This window comes from Scardinius erythrophthalmus (assembly GCF_964197995.2).
Source record: "Scardinius erythrophthalmus genome assembly, chromosome: 7".
Lineage (NCBI taxonomy): Eukaryota > Metazoa > Chordata > Actinopteri > Cypriniformes > Leuciscidae > Scardinius > Scardinius erythrophthalmus.
In genome coordinates this window covers 39,254,699-39,275,296 of record NC_138227.1, presented here as the reverse complement: position 1 = coordinate 39,275,296, position 20,598 = coordinate 39,254,699, and the positions used below count along the sequence as shown (strand labels likewise).

The following is a 20,598-nucleotide window of genomic DNA, read 5'->3' as shown; positions in this document are numbered from 1 at the left end:
TTAAAATCCACAGCTGACCTGAGTATTGTAGCTGATCATGTCCATCTCTTTATAACCACAGTGTACCATCTTCTGATGGCTAATGATGGGTGATGCTATCTAAAAATTTGGGATCTGTAAAATTTATTTTTTAATGTTTAAAAAGAAGTATCTTATGCTCACCAAGGCTGTATTTATTTAATTAAAAATACAACAACAAAAAAACAGTACTATTGTAAAATATTATGACAATCTATCAAGATTAAGATCAAAGCTGACTTTTCAGCATCATTACTCCAGTCTTCAGTGTCACATGATCCTTCACAATATGCTAATTTGATGCTCAAAATACTTCCATTATTATGATCAATCTTGAAAACAGCGGTGTAAAAAAAATATTCTGGATTCTTTGATAAATAGAAAGTTCCATTTCATTTATTTGAAATAGAATCTTTTGTAACATTATAAATGGCTTTGCTGTAACTTTTAATCAATCAAAATGCATCCTCACTGAATAAAGTATTGATTTTTGTATTGAATTATTGTGAATTAAAGTATTGAATTCTTACTGACCCCAAACTTTTGAACGGTAGTGTATAATGTTACAAAAGCTTTCTATTTCAGATAAATGCTGTTCTTTTGAACTTTCTATTCATCAAAGAATCCTGGAAAAATTGTACACAACTGTTTTCAACATTGATAATAATAATAAACTTTTCTTGAGCATCAAATCATCATATTAGAATGATTTCTGAAGGATCATGTGACACTGAAGACTGGAGTAATGATGCTGAAAATTCAGCTTTGATCACAGGAATAAATTACTAATAAATAGAAAACAGCTGTTTTAAATTGAAATAATATTTCACAATATTACTGTTTTTTTTTTGTTTTGATTTTTCTGGTATTTTTAATCAAATAAATGCAGCCTTTGTAGGAAGAAGAGACTTCTTTAAAAAACATTACAAATCTTACCGATCCCAAACTTTTAATTTACACTTAAAAGATTAGTTAAACTAAAATGAAGGACACGTGCAGTAGGGTGTCTGTAAGAATGCCTGTGTAGAAAGAGTAAAGAACTACACGTCTAACTGGATCCTTCACAGAAAAACGAATGAGCAAAAACTACATCAAAAACAACATATAGAAAAATCTAAACAACAATTTCTCGCTATTTACTGATATGCAGGATTTTTATTCACTAGAACAAGAAAATAGTCTGTTCAAACGTCACAGCAATCGTCCATGCAGTCTTACTTTTGTTTAAGATGCATAAACGATATTACTGTATACCGTGCAGGGCTCAAGTAAATTTTCACTAGCCCCACTAGGATTGGGCAATATGGCCCAAAAAATCATCACAATAAAAAATTTGTGCCACCATTTTAAATAAAAAAATATGGAATCTGCGTTTTTTCCCCTTCATGCAATACCATATTACATATCCAAATATCAGCTTTATATGAAAATTACTTTTGCTTCTAATGGCGATGGCGACTGCTAACCCTTTGCTCACGTCACATCAAAAATGGACAGAGAAAGAAAGCATTCTGTGGCATAGAACAGAAAAATGAAAATAAGAAAGATAGGAAACAATGTCCAAGTATATAAAGAAAGATTGGTAAAGCTTAACTTAAAATTGTATTGCTGAAATTCTAGAATAAAGACTTAGTTAACCAACATCTAACAAACTGATGAAGTTCAGGAGTAGGGCTGCACTATTCTAGAAAAAAGTGAATTAAATATGCAGTAACTCATTAAATAATGTGATATTCGATATTCAACACGATGATGCTTTAAGGATGTAAAATAAATTTACATTATACTTAAAAAAACAACTGGTAATTGATATAACCAACATGCATGTTCTGTGAGTGCTCACCAAGACAGGACTTTTGACATAAATGTGTGTATTTGGCCATATAAGCTGCAGAAATGAACTGAATTCTAAAACGTAGAGTTCCCGTAATCTTTTGAAGTATTAAAACCATTCAGTTATTGTAAGCCATTGCGCTATACATATCATTTGTACATTTGCGATATTTTGATTATTTCTATATGGTGCAGCCCTATTCAGGTGATATTAATATCCGTTCATTTTTGAGTATCTTTTATGTCTATGTGAAGCAACAAAAATTAAAACAATGCATTTTATTGTTTTAATGGACATTCAGTTGCTTTACATTAAGAGGATGAATATATCCCTATTATTGGGGCTCCTCCTCATATTTACCGATGCTAATGCTTTGTAAACTTGTCACAGTGTCATATTTTTCATACCAGTGTAACAGTTACCCTGTTACAAGGATGAAAGTGTTCATCCTGGCCTCAAGAGGGCAACAAAAGGAGGAAATGGTTTAAATATTGGGAGAGATAGAGGGAGAAATGAGGGAAGCATGGTGATGGTTTGGGGTTTGTTGGGGGGAAAAAGAGGTGGAAACCCATTGGGTTAAGGATGTTTGCAGAGAAGCTCACAGAGGACTCTGTAATGGAGCTTTAGAAGAGAAACAAGAGTTGTGATGAGATATACTTTTCCTGTGTTGGATTATGCTACCTGTGTTGGATTACACCAGTGGAATTATTTGAACTGATTGCCTATCTTGATTGCCTGCTGGGACATTGCAAAGACTGGGACTTTCTACCAACATTCAGATAAGAAGATTTGCGTTACAGACTGTATTTCTCTTCTCATACTGCAGTTACACCTTCCATACCTCATGTCGCCTGTTTTGTTTATTTGTGTTTTGGGTTTGAGTTTGATATGTTTATTTGTTTGTTTACAGTATTGAGCTTGGTTATATGAAATGTTGTTTTGGGTTCCATCAGTATGTCTATTGTTATCAGTAGCATTCATTTTTAATACATACTATTCATTTTCACTCCCTTATTGAGACTCGTATTTAATTTGAACACAACTATAAGCAAAAGTGAATCCCCCTTTTATGTAACTTATAGTCTATGAAATAAAAAGGCGAGATAGTTACATAGTGGTGGCCCGTACGGGGAATTGCATTTGAAGGTTGTTGTTTAATTAAAAAGTCACTTCTGCCATGGCTGACCTCTGTTCTGGTACAGAAGGGGAGTTTGAGATTAATCCAGATTTCACGGCCGGACCATTCGTAACCAGAAGAGAGCCGGTGAGAGAACTTATTACTACATTCAGTGGCCTCTATATAGATTCTGATGGAGAGCCTGAGGCAGAGAGTGATAAATGTGAAATCGACGATGATGATATCAACTTTCCTCTTCCACCGCCACCAGAACCTGAGATAAGTGACCAAGATATGGTGGAAAATCTTAGGAGAAGAGTCGTCTTCTTGGAAGAGCAGTTGACAAATTGTATACAGAAGGTGAATGAGAGGGTTACCAGTGACCAATTAGAATGTAGATGCAGAGCAGGAGAGGATAAAATGTCCTATCGTGTTGAAAGAGCATGTGAGAGGGTCAAGAAGGCGTTGGAGCTAGACATACAGGATCTGGGGAAATCAATGGTTGATTGTCTTGCTAGACGTGATATCCAGATGGATAGGAAGATCAACGCTTGTATACCCTCGACATCTACTCCAATACATCTAAACCCAAGTTCACTTTCTAATCCTGCAGTCTCTCGTATCTCCAATAAAACTTACAATGTGCAAAGAAGTCATCCTCCATTTTCATCTGCATCCATCTCACACCGTCCTCCTGTTGATATTGAGTTTCCTCGTTTTGGTGAAGATGAGGCTGATGATCCCATTTCCTATATTGAGAAATGTGAAGAATACTTAGCTCTACGACCTCTTTGTGAGGTAGAGTTGTTTGCTACCCTCTCTTCTGTGTTAAAAGGAACTGCAAAAGCCTGGTGGGCAGCCGAGAGGAGAAATGTGAGTTCCTGGAATCAATTCAAAGACGTTTTTCTGAAGTCGTTCCTAACTGAGGACTATGAGGCGGAAGCTGCGAGATTGCTGAGAGAAAGGAAACAAGGAGTACAAGAGAGTATCCGTGACTTTGCCTTCCAGTATCGTGCTTTGTGTCTCAGATATAGGAGGGACATGCCTGAAAAGGAAGTCATCCAAGCTATCCTAAGGAACTGCAACCCAAGGCTAGCCAGTTTGCTTCGAGGAACCGTGAAGAGTGTGAGTGAGCTGGTAAGGATTGGAACCCAGATTGAAAGGGACTTTGAGGAATCAAAAAAATATTGGAGCAGCATAAATTCTGAATCCCAAAGGAAGAAGAATCAGCACGTACAAAGTCCATCCATCCGGTCATCAATGGCTAGTACTAATACCATACAGTCTGAACCATTTGTTACCCAGCCCAGTAAACAAGAGATGAGGATGCTTACCCTGCCTATTCTTCTACGGGGCCGTTATTTCCATGCTATGCTCGACACTGGGAGTACATTTTCTTTGATCCAAGAGTCCTGTTGGAGGCAGTTGGAATCTAAGCAGAAGTGGAAATCCAGTGGAGGACAGACGTTTTTACTAGCAAATGGACAGGTTCAGACTGCGTTAGGACGTTCAGACTGGGAGTGTGAGGTGTTTGGACAAAAGTTTATAGTCACCTTATATGTGATGAAGGATTCTGATTTGACATTTCCTCTCATTTTAGGAATGGATTTTTTGATGTTTTCGGGGATCATTTTGGATTTTTCTAGATCTCAGTATATACTACCCACAGCTTCAAAGGAAAATGATCAAGTTCATCCATTTGTTACTAAAGAATCAGGTTGCCCACCTAATCTAAACTTTTACCTTGCTGTACCTATTCCTCCAGACACTGTAGATACTAACCAGTTGATCCATCAACTTGTGCAAGCAGCTGATACCACCAACGAGAGTAAGGTTTCATTGCAAGGGGTCCTGAGAGAATGGCCAACTGTATGCACTATTGCCATTGGCCATACTAAGATTGTGAAGCATTCCATCATTACACATAATGAAGTTCCCATCAGGAAAAGGCCATATCGGGTTTCAAGAGAGAGACAACAGATTATAGATCATGAAGTTCAAGACATGCTGACTAAAGGTATTATTCGTCCATCTGTCTCTCCTTGGGCCTCTCCTGTAGTGCTGGTACCAAAGAAAGATGGAAGTACAAGATTCTGTATCGATTACAGGGGTCTAAATGCAAAGACTTACCTGGACTGCTACCCCATGCCTCAAATCCTAGAGATCTTAGAATCACTGCATGGAGCCAAAGTATTCAGCACTTTGGATCTGAAAAGTGGATACTGGCAACTGGATATGGAGTCAGTCAGTATTCCCAAGACAGCATTTGTTACATCTTCAGGGCTTTATGAATTCCTCCGTCTTCCTTTTGGCCTGAAAAACTCTGCTGCCTCTTTCCAAAGGTTGATGGAGATTGTGCTGAAAGACTTAAAAGGGAAGTGTTGTTTCGTCTATATAGACGACATCGTTGTTTATTCTAAGGGTGAAGAGGAACATCTAGAACACCTCTCACAAGTTTTCAGATGTCTTCAGAAAGCAGGTTTAACACTTAACCTCAAGAAATGCAACCTGGTTCAGAAATCCCTTGTATTTTTGGGGCATGTGGTGTCCGCTGAAGGTGTGAAGACGGATCCAGAAAAGGTGAGAGCTGTGAGGGAGTTCCCAACCCCTCAGTCACTCAAAGATGTACAGAGATTTCTTGGCCTAGCTGGATGGTATCAGCGATTCATCCCTGGTTTCGCTGAGAGAGCCGCACCTTTGCATGCCTTGAAGCGAAAGGGCGCCATGTGGGTCTGGTCTGAAGAGTGTCAGAAATCTTTTGACGACATAAAGCAATCACTTACCATAGCTCCAGTGTTGAGTCCTCCAGAATTCTACAGACCATTCAGAGTTCAGACTGATGCTAGTCAAGTGGGTCTTGGAGCCGTGTTGACCCAGGAGTATGAAGGCGAGGAACATGTTGTAGCATATGCGTCCAGATTACTACATGGTGCTGAAAGAGCATACTCAGTCTCTGAGAAGGAGTGCCTCGCCGTAATCTGGGCCGTGGAAAAGTGGCGACCTTACCTTGAAGGACAACGCTTTGAGGTTATCACCGACCATGCAGCTCTATCTTGGGTTTTCAACCATCCAAAACCTTCCTCCAGACTAACACGATGGACCATTCGGCTTCAGAGTTTTGACTTTGAGGTAAAGTATCGGAAAGGGCAATGTAATATCGTACCTGATACCTTGTCCAGAAGTAAGGATGACATAACTTCTCCAGCAATGCTTGTTGTATGCAGAGCCCCGAAAGTGTCGGATAATTATGCAAGCCTTCAGATTGACTGGGATGGATTAGCTGAAGCACAACAGAAAGACCATGAAGTCAAAGAAATGATGGACAAAGTTACATCTCAAATTGACCGTGACCTTTCAAAAATACATTACACCAATGAAAATGGATATTTATTCCGTAGTGTGCCAAGTCAGCAGCAGGGACATAAGTTTCAGTTAGTCATTCCGACATCTTTCCGGGAGGAAATTTTGAAGTTTGCTCACGATAGTCCTTTGAGTGGGCATCTTGGAAGGATGAAAACTCTCCTACGGCTGCTAGAAGTGGTGTACTGGCCAAGTATACGCAAAGATGTCTGGAATTATTGTAGAGACTGCCAAGTATGCCAACAATACAAACCCTCAGTCACTAAATTGTCTGGGCAGTTACAGTCAACCCCAGTGGTGGAGCCTGGGCATATGCTGGGTGTAGATTTTATGGGACCATTTCCCAGAAGTACTAAACAACATGAATACCTGCTTGTGGTGGTGGACTACTGCTCCAAGTGGGTGGAAATGTTCCCAATGCGGAAAGCTAAAGCACCACAAGTGGCAAGAATCTTGGTTGAGGAGATCTTTACTCGCTGGGGTACCCCTGCCTACCTTGTGTCCGATCGAGGGGCTCAATTTACATCTCGTCTCCTCACCCTAGTATGTCAACAATGGGGAGTAGTTAAAAAGCTGACCACTGCTTACCACCCGCAGACCAATTTGACTGAGAGGATTAACCGTACTTTGAAAACGATGATGGCATCGTATGTAAAAGATCACCATCGACACTGGGACAGGTGGTTGCCAAATTTCAGATTTGCCATAAACTCCGCTTGGCAAGAAAGTACGGGGTTTACTCCAGCAGAGATTGCTCTTGGGCGTCCTCTCAAGGGACCTCTTGAAAGAGCTATACCAACACCACCTCAACCTGACAGCCCTACCTATGAGCTATTGGAGAAACAACGACAGCTTGTGGAAACTGTAAAGGAGAATGTTGAAAGAGCTCAGCATAAACAGAAGCGGAACTACAACAAAAGGAGGAAAGTGGAGGATTTTCAAGAAGGAGATCTGGTATGGGTTAGGGCTCACCCTTTGTCCAGGGCAGAGGAAGGTCATATGGCAAAATTGGCAGCAAGATGGAAGGGTCCAGCCAAAGTTTGTAAACGGTTGGGTCCTGTAAATTATTCAATTTCATTTCTGGATGCCCCTCTGGTTTTTGACAAATTTCACGTACAAAATTTAAAACCTTTTTATGGTATGGTAAACTCTTCCAGTGAGGGGGGAAGTATGTAACAGTTACCCTGTTACAAGGATGAAAGTGTTCATCCTGGCCTCAAGAGGGCAACAAAAGGAGGAAATGGTTTAAATATTGGGAGAGATAGAGGGAGAAATGAGGGAAGCATGGTGATGGTTTGGGGTTTGTTGGGGGGAAAAAGAGGTGGAAACCCATTGGGTTAAGGATGTTTGCAGAGAAGCTCACAGAGGACTCTGTAATGGAGCTTTAGAAGAGAAACAAGAGTTGTGATGAGATATACTTTTCCTGTGTTGGATTATGCTACCTGTGTTGGATTACACCAGTGGAATTATTTGAACTGATTGCCTATCTTGATTGCCTGCTGGGACATTGCAAAGACTGGGACTTTCTACCAACATTCAGATAAGAAGATTTGCGTTACAGACTGTATTTCTCTTCTCATACTGCAGTTACACCTTCCATACCTCATGTCGCCTGTTTTGTTTATTTGTGTTTTGGGTTTGAGTTTGATATGTTTATTTGTTTGTTTACAGTATTGAGCTTGGTTATATGAAATGTTGTTTTGGGTTCCATCAGTATGTCTATTGTTATCAGTAGCATTCATTTTTAATACATACTATTCATTTTCACTCCCTTATTGAGACTCGTATTTAATTTGAACACAACTATAAGCAAAAGTGAATCCCCCTTTTATGTAACTTATAGTCTATGAAATAAAAAGGCGAGATAGTTACACCATAAAGACATTTTGAAATTATAGTTCACCCAAAAATGAAAATTCTGTCGTATTTACTTACCCTTATTGTCGTTGCGAACCTCTATGACTTTCTTACTTCTGCGGAACACAAAATAAGATATTTTGAAGAATGTTGGTAATCCAACAGTTTTTTACCATTAACTTCCACTGTATGGACAAAAAACACCAAGACATTTCTCAAAATATCTTATTTCGTGTTTCACAGAAGAAAGTAAGTCATACAGATTTGGAACGACCTGACTCTCTGTAAATGATGACAGAAATGTAATTTTTTTTGGTGAACTATCCCTTTAATGAAACAAACCCCTCTACTTCTTGATTTAATTAAAGATTAAAGAGTCCATTAAAAAATACATAATAAATAGAAAATAGTAGGGCTGACTTCTAATAGTCGAGGATTCGACGATTCGATTCGGAGAGGTCTGATTCGACTATGAACCTCATAGTCGAATACATGGGCGTCAGTTTGGTTTGAAATGTGCTCGGGACAGAGACGCATTCGCATTTTCAGAAGGGCTGGGTACCATTTTTATTTTATTTTTTCGCTTTCGCGCAGGTCATGTTTTGAAAGACGATGTCCTGTAGCTTACTAATGTAAATAAATAATTCAAAAATCTGCTTCACATTTTCAGCAGGGCTGCGGAGCGGCTGTGAGTTGACTCCACGCGGTTCTCATGGGCGTGAAAAAGCTTTACGTGGTTTAATGTAGGCTACCTAAACCACGATTACCAAATTTCTCTCTCATATTGCTCCTCATGTTTATGAAATGTTATGATATATGTGTGATATATATGTGTTTTTTAGCTCTTTTGTTTGAAATAGAAAAAATCTAGCTGCTATCTAAAAAAAAAAGAAAAAAAAAAAAAGGTTTGACTATCAGTCGACTACGGCAAAATCTAACGAATCAGATTCGACTATGAAAATCCTTAGTCGAAAACAGCCCTAGAAAATAGAATTAAGTACAATAAATTGTGGAATTTCTTTTTTGTCCTCACTCAAGTGTTATGGCAAGTTTGACTTTTAATATTTCAATATATAATTCTGCATATTACCTATTTTATGTTAAATTTCTCAGTACTTTTTACACCCCAGTCCATTCGAGGGTTTAAACTCAGACCTTCCAAGCCAGGGGCTCATGCTTTGATGTTGTGTGTGAACAAAAAGGGAACAGCAAAGAGAGCACATATGGGGCTCACATCAGGATGTATAAAATCTACTTGGCGAAGAACTTTGCAAATGTAGGGTTTGATCAATAAAAAAAAAAAATATATATATATATATATAGTGTACCGACATATTGCTATGATGAATTACACACAGATTTCTGCATGGTCTATATCTGCCATGCAAGCACACATCATGTGTAGAGTAGACCAAAACAAGAAGACACCCACCTGTCCACCACCTCTCCTTTTCTCTCACGGGCAATCATGTCTAGTAAGGTCTGCCTTAGATGGTCCCGAATGCAACCATATCGAACCACCTGGTCTCTGAAGATGATGAGACCTAGATTATAGACGTTCTCTACATTATTCTGCTGAACATACACCCGGTCCTATACAAAGACAGAAGGGGAGACAGAGAGAGAGGGATAAAGCTAATAAAGGAGATAAAGCTCTTCTCCAAGCAACAGTCAAATTAGTTGGAAACATGCACAACCACCCAGTAGGAGAAACTAAAATACATCTGCAGTTCCTGGAAGAAATTCAAGTGCTTGCGAGGCAGCAAAAGAAGAGCTACTGTGAAGTTGATCAGGAATTTTTGTTCTGCTTTTATTAATCATGATTTCTCAAAATGGTGCGCTTGTGTGCTTTTCCTAGACGTCAAGTCACCTTTATTTATATAGCGCTTGTACAGATTGCATCAAAGCAGCTTCACAGTGATAACAAGAAAATAATACAACAAAGTTTGTTTCTAGAAGAAAATTGCATCATCGTCCACCTTAAGTAAGGCAGATCAATAATATTGTTGAATATTAAATGTCCCCAACTAAGCAAGCCAAAAGCCAAGGCAACAGGCGTGAGGGCGCTAACCGCTGCTCTCATAAACTCTTATGAATACGCACAGGAGAAAAATGGCTAAGATTATCATTATTATTATATATTTAGATAAAAGTAAATAACATTTCAGTTTGTTTTTCACCAAACCATATCATGTCTTCACTTGGAACACAAGGCACAAGTCGCACGTGATTATTGTATGATACTTTTGCATCTTTTTTTAAGGGATAGTTCACCCGGTAATGACAGTTCTGTCATCATTTACTTACCCTCATGTTAATCCAAACATGCATGACCTTATTTCTTGAGAAACACAAAGGATATTTTGAAAAATGTCTCATTAGTTTTTGTCCACACAATGAAAGTCAACGGTGTCCAATCTTGTTTGGCCTCAACCCCTCTTGTGTTCTGGAGAAGGTTTATGTGAACTCCAGAAAAAATTGTGGTTACAAAAATTCCATGTATAATCGCGTATGAAACGTGGCTTTGCATTTGCTAAAGAAAAGATGAGTTCTTCAGGAGCGCATTCATCCCTGCCACAGTCACAAGATCCCAACTCGCCAACTGAACGATTTTATCAAATGGAACAGAAGTTGATTTCTAGTCATTATCTTAGGAGGGAGTTGCATTGCTGCAGTTGTATAAGGTACAGTTCACCCAAAAATTACAATTCTGTAATCATTTACTCACTCCAAAAAATGTCACTACTAAAGCATGAAGGTTGAATGAGTAAATGAATCCACACAGATAAACGGATCAAAAACACATGCAAATGGCTTCAGATCACCACAAGCTTTCACTCACATTTATAATCAATGAAGCAGTCTACATTGCTCAGCGCACAGCTGTAGATGTAGTTTTGGCACACCACTCGCTCAATACAACTTTGACATGAAAAACAAGGCACGTAATATTTACAATGTTTGTAAGCTTTAAGCAGAAAGTACTCTTCGTTTTTTTATGCATATGCGCAAAGTGGAACGCACAGCCTTGCAAAGTATACTTCTTTTGACTCATACTTGTACACAGACATTCGATCTCAAGAGCAATCTCTCACCACGAGTTGCAACCCATGTAAATATCTTTGTATTCTTTCATGCTAGAGTTGTACAAATGAGGGTACTTTCTAACCTCTTCAGTCTTCACACAATCTCTTGTCAATGTAAGCCTCCATTGACGCTGTAGCTTGCATGCGTTATGGTCTGGTCTTTTCATGCAGTTTTAATTCGACTACCTTGTGAATCGACACCCCCAGGGCACGGTTGGCACCTTGTGGATAAACTAATCACCGCAAAAAAAATGTATGCGCATGTGCGACCTGCAGGTTCATGTAAAAATTTACTTATTTTTTTTACAGCATCCAGGCAGAGGCGAGCACATGTGTCACAAGTAATTGATCCCCAGTCTGAAAGACTAATTTTCATGTTTGTTTTTTTCTCTCTTTCGGTTTTTAACCATCGCTTCCAAATCCTTACGGTTTAATATGCTCATTTTAATTGCGGTTAATCCTGAAATTGGATAATCACGACATCCTGATTCCCTAGTCATGATCGCAGTCTGTGGTTTTTCAAATGTCAGCTGAGCGGCACCTATTCACTTGCATTATTTAATATTCAACAATATTATTCAACAATATATTGATCTGCCTGCATTGACACCATAATACAAGAACTGAACTGAGATGGACGATGACATCACGGTTTACTACAGAGCACTATATATATAAATGAACTAAATTAATAACTTTTTTACAACAAAAATTAAACATCACTGAACTTACTTAAGCTGGACTGTGATGCTATTTTCTTCTGGAAACAAACATTTTTGCATTATTTTCCTGTTATCACTGTAAAGCTGCTTTGAAACAATCTGTATTGTAAAAAGCGCTATATAAATAATAATAATAATAATAATGTGACGACATTATATATGGCCTCAAACAGACATATTAATTTCCAAAAAAAATGTGTTTGTGCTTATCTGGAGAAAGAAAGTCATAAACATTGGGGATGGCATGAGTGCGAGATAATGATGAGATAATTTAAATTTTTAGGTGAACAATCACTTTTAGTTACCTTTGTCATCAATTATTTTTGCCTAATTTATTAAGTGTTCTGTTATGCATTACAGCAACGTCCGTAGTAACCATTTCACTCCAAAAAAAAATAAGAGTGTGTTCACAAATGTAGTTCGGTTCGTCTTGGTCCGTAACAAAAAAAATAATAATAATTTAGTCCTGGTCTGCTTAGTGTTCAATTTAAATACATTCACAACCTGATTGGTCGGCTTTTATGACGTATTGCCTATTTTGAGACGGAACTAGGGGTGAAACGGTACATGTATTCGTATTGAACCGAAAACGGTACGGGCGTCACGGTTCGGTGCATAAATTTATAGGGCTGGGTAAAAAATATCGATTTCTCGATTTTAATCGATTCTCATTTTTATGAAACAATATCGATTCTTAAATCCCAAGAATTGATTAGTCATCCTGTTTTCAGTTGATGAATGAATGGATCATTGTTGCGCACATCCCATCCAATAAATCTCAATAATCTTTGTGCTTTGTTATTATTGATATGAAACAAAGTCTCAGATTTCAAATTACGTCCATTTTCTTCCGAAATTCAAAAACATAATTACCGTTTTGGCGCTGTGGCGTGAGATCGTTCCGACGCAGCTCAGCTCAAGAGAAGCAACGGAAGCAACTCTTCCGCCTTAATAACACCAGTTACAGAGCGAAATAAACATGAATGAGCATCTGAAAGTGTGTTAAAAGATAGAGTACAACTTATCGAAGTCCGTATCATGTCTCATGGAATCGCTCAATCAGTGTTTCAACCGTGCAAAGACGTTAGTAAACAATGTCATGTAACGTCACATTTACCTCAGAAAAAACATATCCAGTGACCATAACGTTAGTCAGCTAGAAAAGTTAACTCTAGAGAGGAGCATTTTGTTAAATATATGCACCATATTATATATTCATTATAATTTTTAATGTTCTTCAATATTTAATGCATGTTTGAATAAATCTGGAAAGTTTTTTTATGACAGCCATCATTTAAAATTTTATATAATTTCATATAACTTTATTATTATAAAAATAAAAAGTGTATTTTAAGTGTTTGTATACAAATCAGTTAATTTTTAACTTCAATATTATAGTAGGCTATAATGAAGCCTATACAGGCTACAACTGACTCCCATGGTTTACAGCATTAGTTAAGAGATTTGTTTTCCTTGAGAAAATTTGCCATATATTGAACCTGATATCCAAAGTAATCGATATTGAATTGAATCGAATCGAATCGTAATCGAAATCGAATCGAATTGCAAGCTTGTGAATCGAAATCGAATCGAATTGTGAAATTTGTGTCAATAGTTACCCAGCCCTATAAATTTACACGGAGAATACACGGTATAAAAATAAAACTCGCGTGCAAATTAATTAATGTAATGCGTAACTAATGTTAGAAACGCGGGTTCTTTAGGGACACCTAATCTGTAGCGCCGCCTTAGCTCTGAAGCAGGCTGCGATGTAAAGATTGCAATGCTGGAGTATCTACTTATATTTGTGTGCGTGTGTGTGTGTGTGTGTGTATGTGTGTGTGTGTGGCGCGCGATCGAACAGTGGAAACATAAAAACACACTCCGTCATTTTGTTTATACAGGACATCATTCAAACTGCAAAGTGTTTAAGTTACTGTTAATTAAAATTTTAAGTAAAACAAATATATTTATCTGAAATATAGCAAATTAATTTTCAATTCATTCAGGTACAATTACCAAATAAGGTCTTTTTGTCTTTTTATTAATTTAATTAATAAACTAATTATATAAAACTATTGTCAGTGCACTACAAATAAACTGGTTCTATGCCTTTACTTTATTAATAAAATTTATTTTAAAAAATACAAGGCTTAAGTAATTTATTTTCCATTGGTGGTACAGCCTGAGACATGCACAAGCCTTCTGCATTTTCGTTTTGCTTTTCCCTCCATTGTACCAAACCGTGATGTCTGAACCGAGGTATGAACCGAACCGTGACTTCTGTGTACCGTTCCACCCCTAGAACTTACTGAGCATCCAAAACAATGCTGTGTGCTGTGTGACTAAATGCTCTCGCTGTATGTGCGTAGTCTGCATGTGATGGTATTTTGACCAGCTGAGCACTCGTGAAGAGCTTAAAAAATGTGTAAAAGAGTTAAAACAGCGTCAGGAATCCCTCCGTCACACAGACACAAAAGATCTGCCTGTACCGAACTGATGGCAACATCACGACTATGACGAGAAAAAACGACATGCGTGAGCATTGTGTCCTTTTTAAAGTCTCATCTTCCTGTTTTTGGTTGATTTACATGAACCACATGCAGCAGAGTTTGTTTTAATCGAAAATTAAATCAAAGGTAATTAAATTCATGAGGAACATACTGTGTAATTCTACAGAGCCAGAGTGGAAAAAAATCAAGGAAGGTTAAATTCTGTGTTCTTTTCGAAGAATGTCTTTTTTGTTCCTGGTCCAGTTTGGTTCATGTTTCTTGTTTACAGTCGCACACAAAGTGCCGTGACAAGGGGCATCTCAAGAGGTTTCGAACGAAATGAGAATTACAACTAGAAAATGATGCACCTAACCAGAATTTTTGAGGAATTATCAATACAGTGATGCCTTGCAAACCCTGTAATAAGCTAACATTCACACAGACAAGTACCAAGACAAAAATCAAACAACACACAATGAAAGGTTGCCATGAGGACCCACCATGTACATCAAGATGTCTCTGATCATCACCATGGCCGTCTGGTGGTCATTCCAGGCTTGATTCAGTGTTTGCAGAAAGTTGTTATTCAGGGATTTTAACACATCATCGCGTACCTTTTAAAGGACAAACAAAAAATTATATAAGGAAAGGATAAACAACCTGCTAATTCATATCAACCCAGCAAGCAGAAACCCAACTTGGTGCAGGGCTCTAGAGTGCGACCAATTTGGTCGCATATGCGACCAAATTTTGTAAGTGTGCGACTAACATTTTTCCTAGGTCGCACCGGTGCACCTAACGTCCTCGCATCCGCTGCCTCTCCACGAACGTTTGTTGGCGTTTGTTCTCCTTTGACGGAACTCACACTCTTCTCTCACGCGATGCCTCAGCTCGCACAACACGACAGCCCTGCTTAATGAGTGACGACGGAGGACAGAATTAAACATTCAAACGTAGCCTGGTTACACTTAAGGTCTGTTATATTAGTCTGATTTTATTTTAAATTCCGGCTTCCAAAGATTATAAAAAATAACATATTGAGGTAAAACCATTAAAAACTATCTAACTACGCGCAACTTCTTCCCTTCGCAGCATTACGCTGTCATTTCTCCCTAACACTCAGAATCAGAATCAGCACGATCGGTGATTGTTGTAAATGCAGTCTAGCTACTGTTGCTAAATTGCGGGACGCGTTTAATAATTGAAAGAGCTATTAAAAACACACAAATCTGCGCAAGAGATGTTGTTTGCATGGCGGCGCGCGCTCCGAAACAGACCGAGACAAGCAAATTATACTTTCGGTTTCATGTGCAGATTGTGCGCGTCTAAACGATCAATTGTACACAAAAGCGTGTCAAAATTACCGGCTTTGAGATTCACTAAAAACAGTTTATGTCTTAAATGGACGTAGTTATGGAAATAGTTGGAATATGAGAATATGGTGCATCAGTAGCCTATTAGATCTGCACCCGGTCTTAAAGGGGCCGCAGTCTAATAAACATGCTGACGATTGCGCCATTACTGCAAATCAAACAACAAGAGAAAAATCACTCACAGCTCTTGAAAGAATAACTTCAGCTTTAATAAGCATTAATCTATTTATGATAAATTTTACAGTGTTTTACATTTTATTACTTTATTAGATTTCTTTTTAGACCATGCCTGAACAGTAGTAGGTCTTCCTGAAATTAAAGCACTGTGTAGGCCTATATAAAGTGTATCTTTGTTTAATTGTTTATCTTTTGTTTATCTATTGTTTATCTTTGTTTATTATATATAAAACAAAAAGAACCATAAGAATACAGTTAAAGTACTGTATCGATAAGCAGTATCGGTAAGAGTAGGAATACCGTTAATAATTGTGCTTCAAAAAAATAAATAAAAGTTTTTACCTACACCTTCTTGTTTAAATTCATTTACATAATATATATGAATGTGTATAGAGCGTGATAAAAAAGGTGACCTTAAAATTGTGGCGTTAAAGGTGATACAGCCGAGGAAAAATTTGGGTGCACCCAAATTTTGTGCTGGTGCACCTAAATAAAAAAGTTAGGCGCACCAGTGCAACCAAGGCAAAAAGTTAGTCTGGAACCCTGTGGTGCAATTCATTAATGAAGCACTGTTCTTTCTTTTTCAACTTAAACACGACATACATTAAAAATCACACCTCAAACCCACTTAAGAGAGTCGTTCTTATTTCATTAATCCAATAATGCCTGTTCACACCAAGACAAATGTTCAGAGTCAAAACATTTTCATTTGAGTGAATGTCTGTTAACGTATCTGCAGACCAACACACACATTCACCGCCAATGTGACAGATTATCTTTATTCTAATTTCTAATTATTTTTGCGAAAGGACAATGAATAGCAGAAGAAAAATACGGAACCAGTTCTCTTGTCTCTGTGAAATCTGAACGGCTGCTGGAGAACACGTTAATAATGTTTGACCTAATTTCTTCAGAAGAGTGTCAGAAACAGAAAGTTGCGCACCACTGGACTTTTCCATCAGCTTTTCCATAAATCTACGCTAACTTGAAGCTATCCTAACTGATGCAATACTATGCGTGGTAGCTCGTACCAAGGGAGGGCGTGGTGAGCTGGAACCTGCTAACGTCACGTAGTACCGCTTACGTCACGCAGCACCGTGTACAAAAACGTAAATTATAGTTTTTTATTTGTGTATTTATTTCATTTGTATTATTTCTTCCCCAAGCTCATAAAATAAATTTGGGTCGCACATAAATTGACAGGGTCGGTCGGAAACCGGAACCAAACTAATTTTTTTTTTTATGCCTTAGCAACACCAAGGCCATATGATAACATTGCATGTAAATGCATGAACTTTGGACGAAAGCATCTGCTAAATGCATAAATGTACATGTATCAGTTCTTGTGCCAGATCCAGGACTCGGCCAGGGGATCTACGAACTGTGAAAATGCACAGAACGGTACCAGATCAGACACCAGCACCCTCATGGTGGAAAAGAGGAAAGATAGAGACATATGGCTCTTACTTTGTTGATGAGATGTTCTGTGACCACCTCCCTCAAGCCTGTATAGAGCTTCTCTCCGTGTTTGTGAAGGACCATGGTGTAGGCGTTCCTGTAGAGCTCCTCGAAGCTCAGCCCACTGTTGTTTTTCCTCTGGATCTCCTGAATGGCATTTTTCAGGAGATCCCAGATGTTGTTGACATATTTCTCATCCATGGTCATCTGTAATCAGGTGGAGATAAAATAAGTGGGGAAAAAACATTAAGAGAGAAAAGGTGATACAAGTTGCTCAACTTTTGAAAGTAATGTGATAATTAAGGTTGCCCGATTCAAAATATAAAGCATCAATTCATAAGGCTTACAGAAGCAGTACCTTCCTCTTGCGATGACTCAGCATAACCTTGAATTGGCTACAGATTATGAATCTAAGCTAAATTAGACATTAAATGAATACACAATGTAAACAAATGTGTGAATGTGCTTGCATTACATAAAACAACAACAGACAAAGCGCTTTTTTTCCATAAAGAAAGAAAACACAAACACCCTTGTCACGCAGTACATTTCACGAAATGACAAAATTACTGTGCCATTGCATTTTCTGGTTGTCATGATGAAAATGGCCATAGTTAATATGATACACTATGAGTAACATATGGTTACTCTACTTTAGGCGATGGCTCAGAGAAGTTAGTTCTAAGAAAATATACAATATCAATGTATTTGTTTGATTGGACAAAACTTGATTGATCATACATTGTAGCTTGACCATATCCATAGTCTACTGAGGCAGTGCAGAAGTCTTGGCCAACAGGTGATAAAGGGGAGTCGTCTCAATGTTTGAGTATCTTAAAACCTGAATATTCAGCTCAAACAGTTGTGAACAAATCAATAGATGTGATTCAGAACAAGAATGCTCGTCAGGATCGGTTTATTTTGGGTTTACAGTATTGACTCTTTAGACCAGGCCAACTGTAAACATCACAAACACTCTTGCAGCATTAGTGCTAGTGAACTTGTTTCTTCGCTAGCAATAACTCAACGCTCTCTAAAAGCGTGTCACATCACAGATGCATTTGCGCTGGTCATGTGTGACATACACAAGTAAACGATACATCATGGAAAAAGTTATCATAGACAAATCAACCTGCCAAAAACAACATTACTAGAGCAAATCTTTTAGATTAGTGTTAACTCAAAGTGACCGGTGATTGTATATGCTCACTGAAGGAACCTCTGCAGTAAAAGCATTGTATTTGGGTCATCGCGCATTTATTTATGATTATCTAACTTACTGCTGTTAAACAGGTTAGCCAGCTAACAGGCTCGTTGGGCTGTGTCATTATGACCAAAAACAAAAAACAACGCAAGAGATTCTAAACCTAGATCAATCTGACACTCCTCTCATGATGGTCATTTGATTATTTGTGGGATTTGGGAAAACATCGAGGCAGTGTGAAGGGATTTGTTCACATAGGCCTGTCTGCTTGCATCCCCGGAGCTCGAGTGAATGTCCCGCCGGCTCTGAACGCTCATACTCACAGGAAAGGCTCGTATCCTCATCTTGGTGTCTTTTTTAGTGCCCCCTTTGCTGAGATTTGACATGTCTGGTTTATTCCCCGCCGTTGTCTCCTTTCACATGAAAGTCTTCTCTGACAAAAGACGGGGAACACGTATACTGAGGTAGCGCTGAGCCCCCACTTGACCTTCTTTACGAGTCTCACTCTTCGGACTTGTTGACAACCGCTACGCGTTCAGCTACTTTCGGGCTCTAGTGATGGCGGACGCGCAACTCTCACAGATTCTCAACACTGAGGTGAACTCACGCGAGATCTTATACTTGACATTTGAAGATTCTTTAACATAATATGACATAGCCCATTAAATATAGGTAGCCCTCAATATTTTCGAAACTTGTACTTAATTAATAACTGTATTTCGGATTAAGTAAATGTTATTGGCTAAAAACTGTGCCCTATAAGTTAGGATTTTTTAAATTGGGGTCTGCTGACCCCCAGGGGACTGCAAGGGAGTGACAAGGCTAGAGAGAAAAATGACAAAAAATATATAATAATAATAATAAATAAATAAATAAATAAATGCGTAAAACAATGAATTAGTTCTAAATAAATGCATAAATAAATACTTTTATTAAAATAATAATGGTGAGTTCGTTGTTTATCTATTAAATAGATTAAATTAGATTAAAATAAATGAAATAAAATATAATATTTTATATATTAATATAAATAAATACTAATTTGACTAATATTAAATCATCAAAAAATAATTTTAGATGTAATTTTATAATATTAAGTTTTAATGTGTATAAAAACTGGATGTTTATAAAAGACAGATGCCTTGTACATTTTAGGGTGGGGGTCCCTCACACGGGGATGATCATATTTGGGGGTCCGTGGATTGCAAACCCCTGCAGTAACAAAGTTGCATTCCTCAAGGAGGCGCTTGACCGCCCAGAAATGCTCCTTTTTGAGTCATATTCTCGTCATTTTGTCTAATTCGAGGGGTTGGTGCACACCTAGGCTAACATTTACAAAGATTAGTAGCTGCTACAAATGGAAATCTGTCCCAACAATTGCTATAAATAGCATGTCTTAATTTATCCATTAAACACAAACAACTGTAATTGGTCCATTTGGACAGGCACTGGGAAAAGTAAGTATCACGTGACAACGCTGTCTTCAGCAACGATAATAATTTACTCCAAATAATGCAATACTAATCAACAGCACACACTGAAATTCATGGCGTTTTCAACACAACTTCTGCTCACGAATTTAAAGGCTTCTATTGGATCTTTCAAACGACCCAATAGAAGCCTTCAGATTCAGTGGGTGGCGCTGTCGCCTCACAGCGAGAAGGGCCCGATTCCAGGAGGCCTTTCTGGCTGGAGTTTCTGCCTGTGTCTGTATGGGTTTCTCCCACAATCCAAAAACATGCATATGTTAATTGGAGACGCTTGGAGTCTGTGTGTAACCTATATGTGCATGCATTTTGGGCGACCAAAATGCATGCTTGTGACGAGAGATGGCCCATGCAATATTGTCACGATACCAAAATTATGACTTCGATACGATAAGCTACCAGACCAAAATACC

General features: G+C 38.1%; 1 protein-coding gene across 1 annotated transcript in view; it reads right to left on the bottom strand.

Annotated features, from left to right (window-relative positions):
* Positions 1–19,485, bottom strand: part of cul3b (cullin 3b) — a 48,327-nt gene extending 28,842 nt beyond the window's left edge. The window contains exons 1-4 of the mRNA XM_081370542.1: positions 19,022–19,485; positions 17,504–17,701; positions 14,987–15,100; positions 9,619–9,779 (exon numbers count right to left, since the gene is read on the bottom strand). Of these exons, the coding sequence (XP_081226668.1) occupies positions 9,619–9,779; positions 14,987–15,100; positions 17,504–17,701; positions 19,022–19,084 (536 nt within the window). The 5' untranslated portion in view covers positions 19,085–19,485. The remainder of the gene's footprint in view (positions 1–9,618; positions 9,780–14,986; positions 15,101–17,503; positions 17,702–19,021) is intronic.
* Between the last annotated feature and the right edge of the window lie 1,113 nt (positions 19,486–20,598).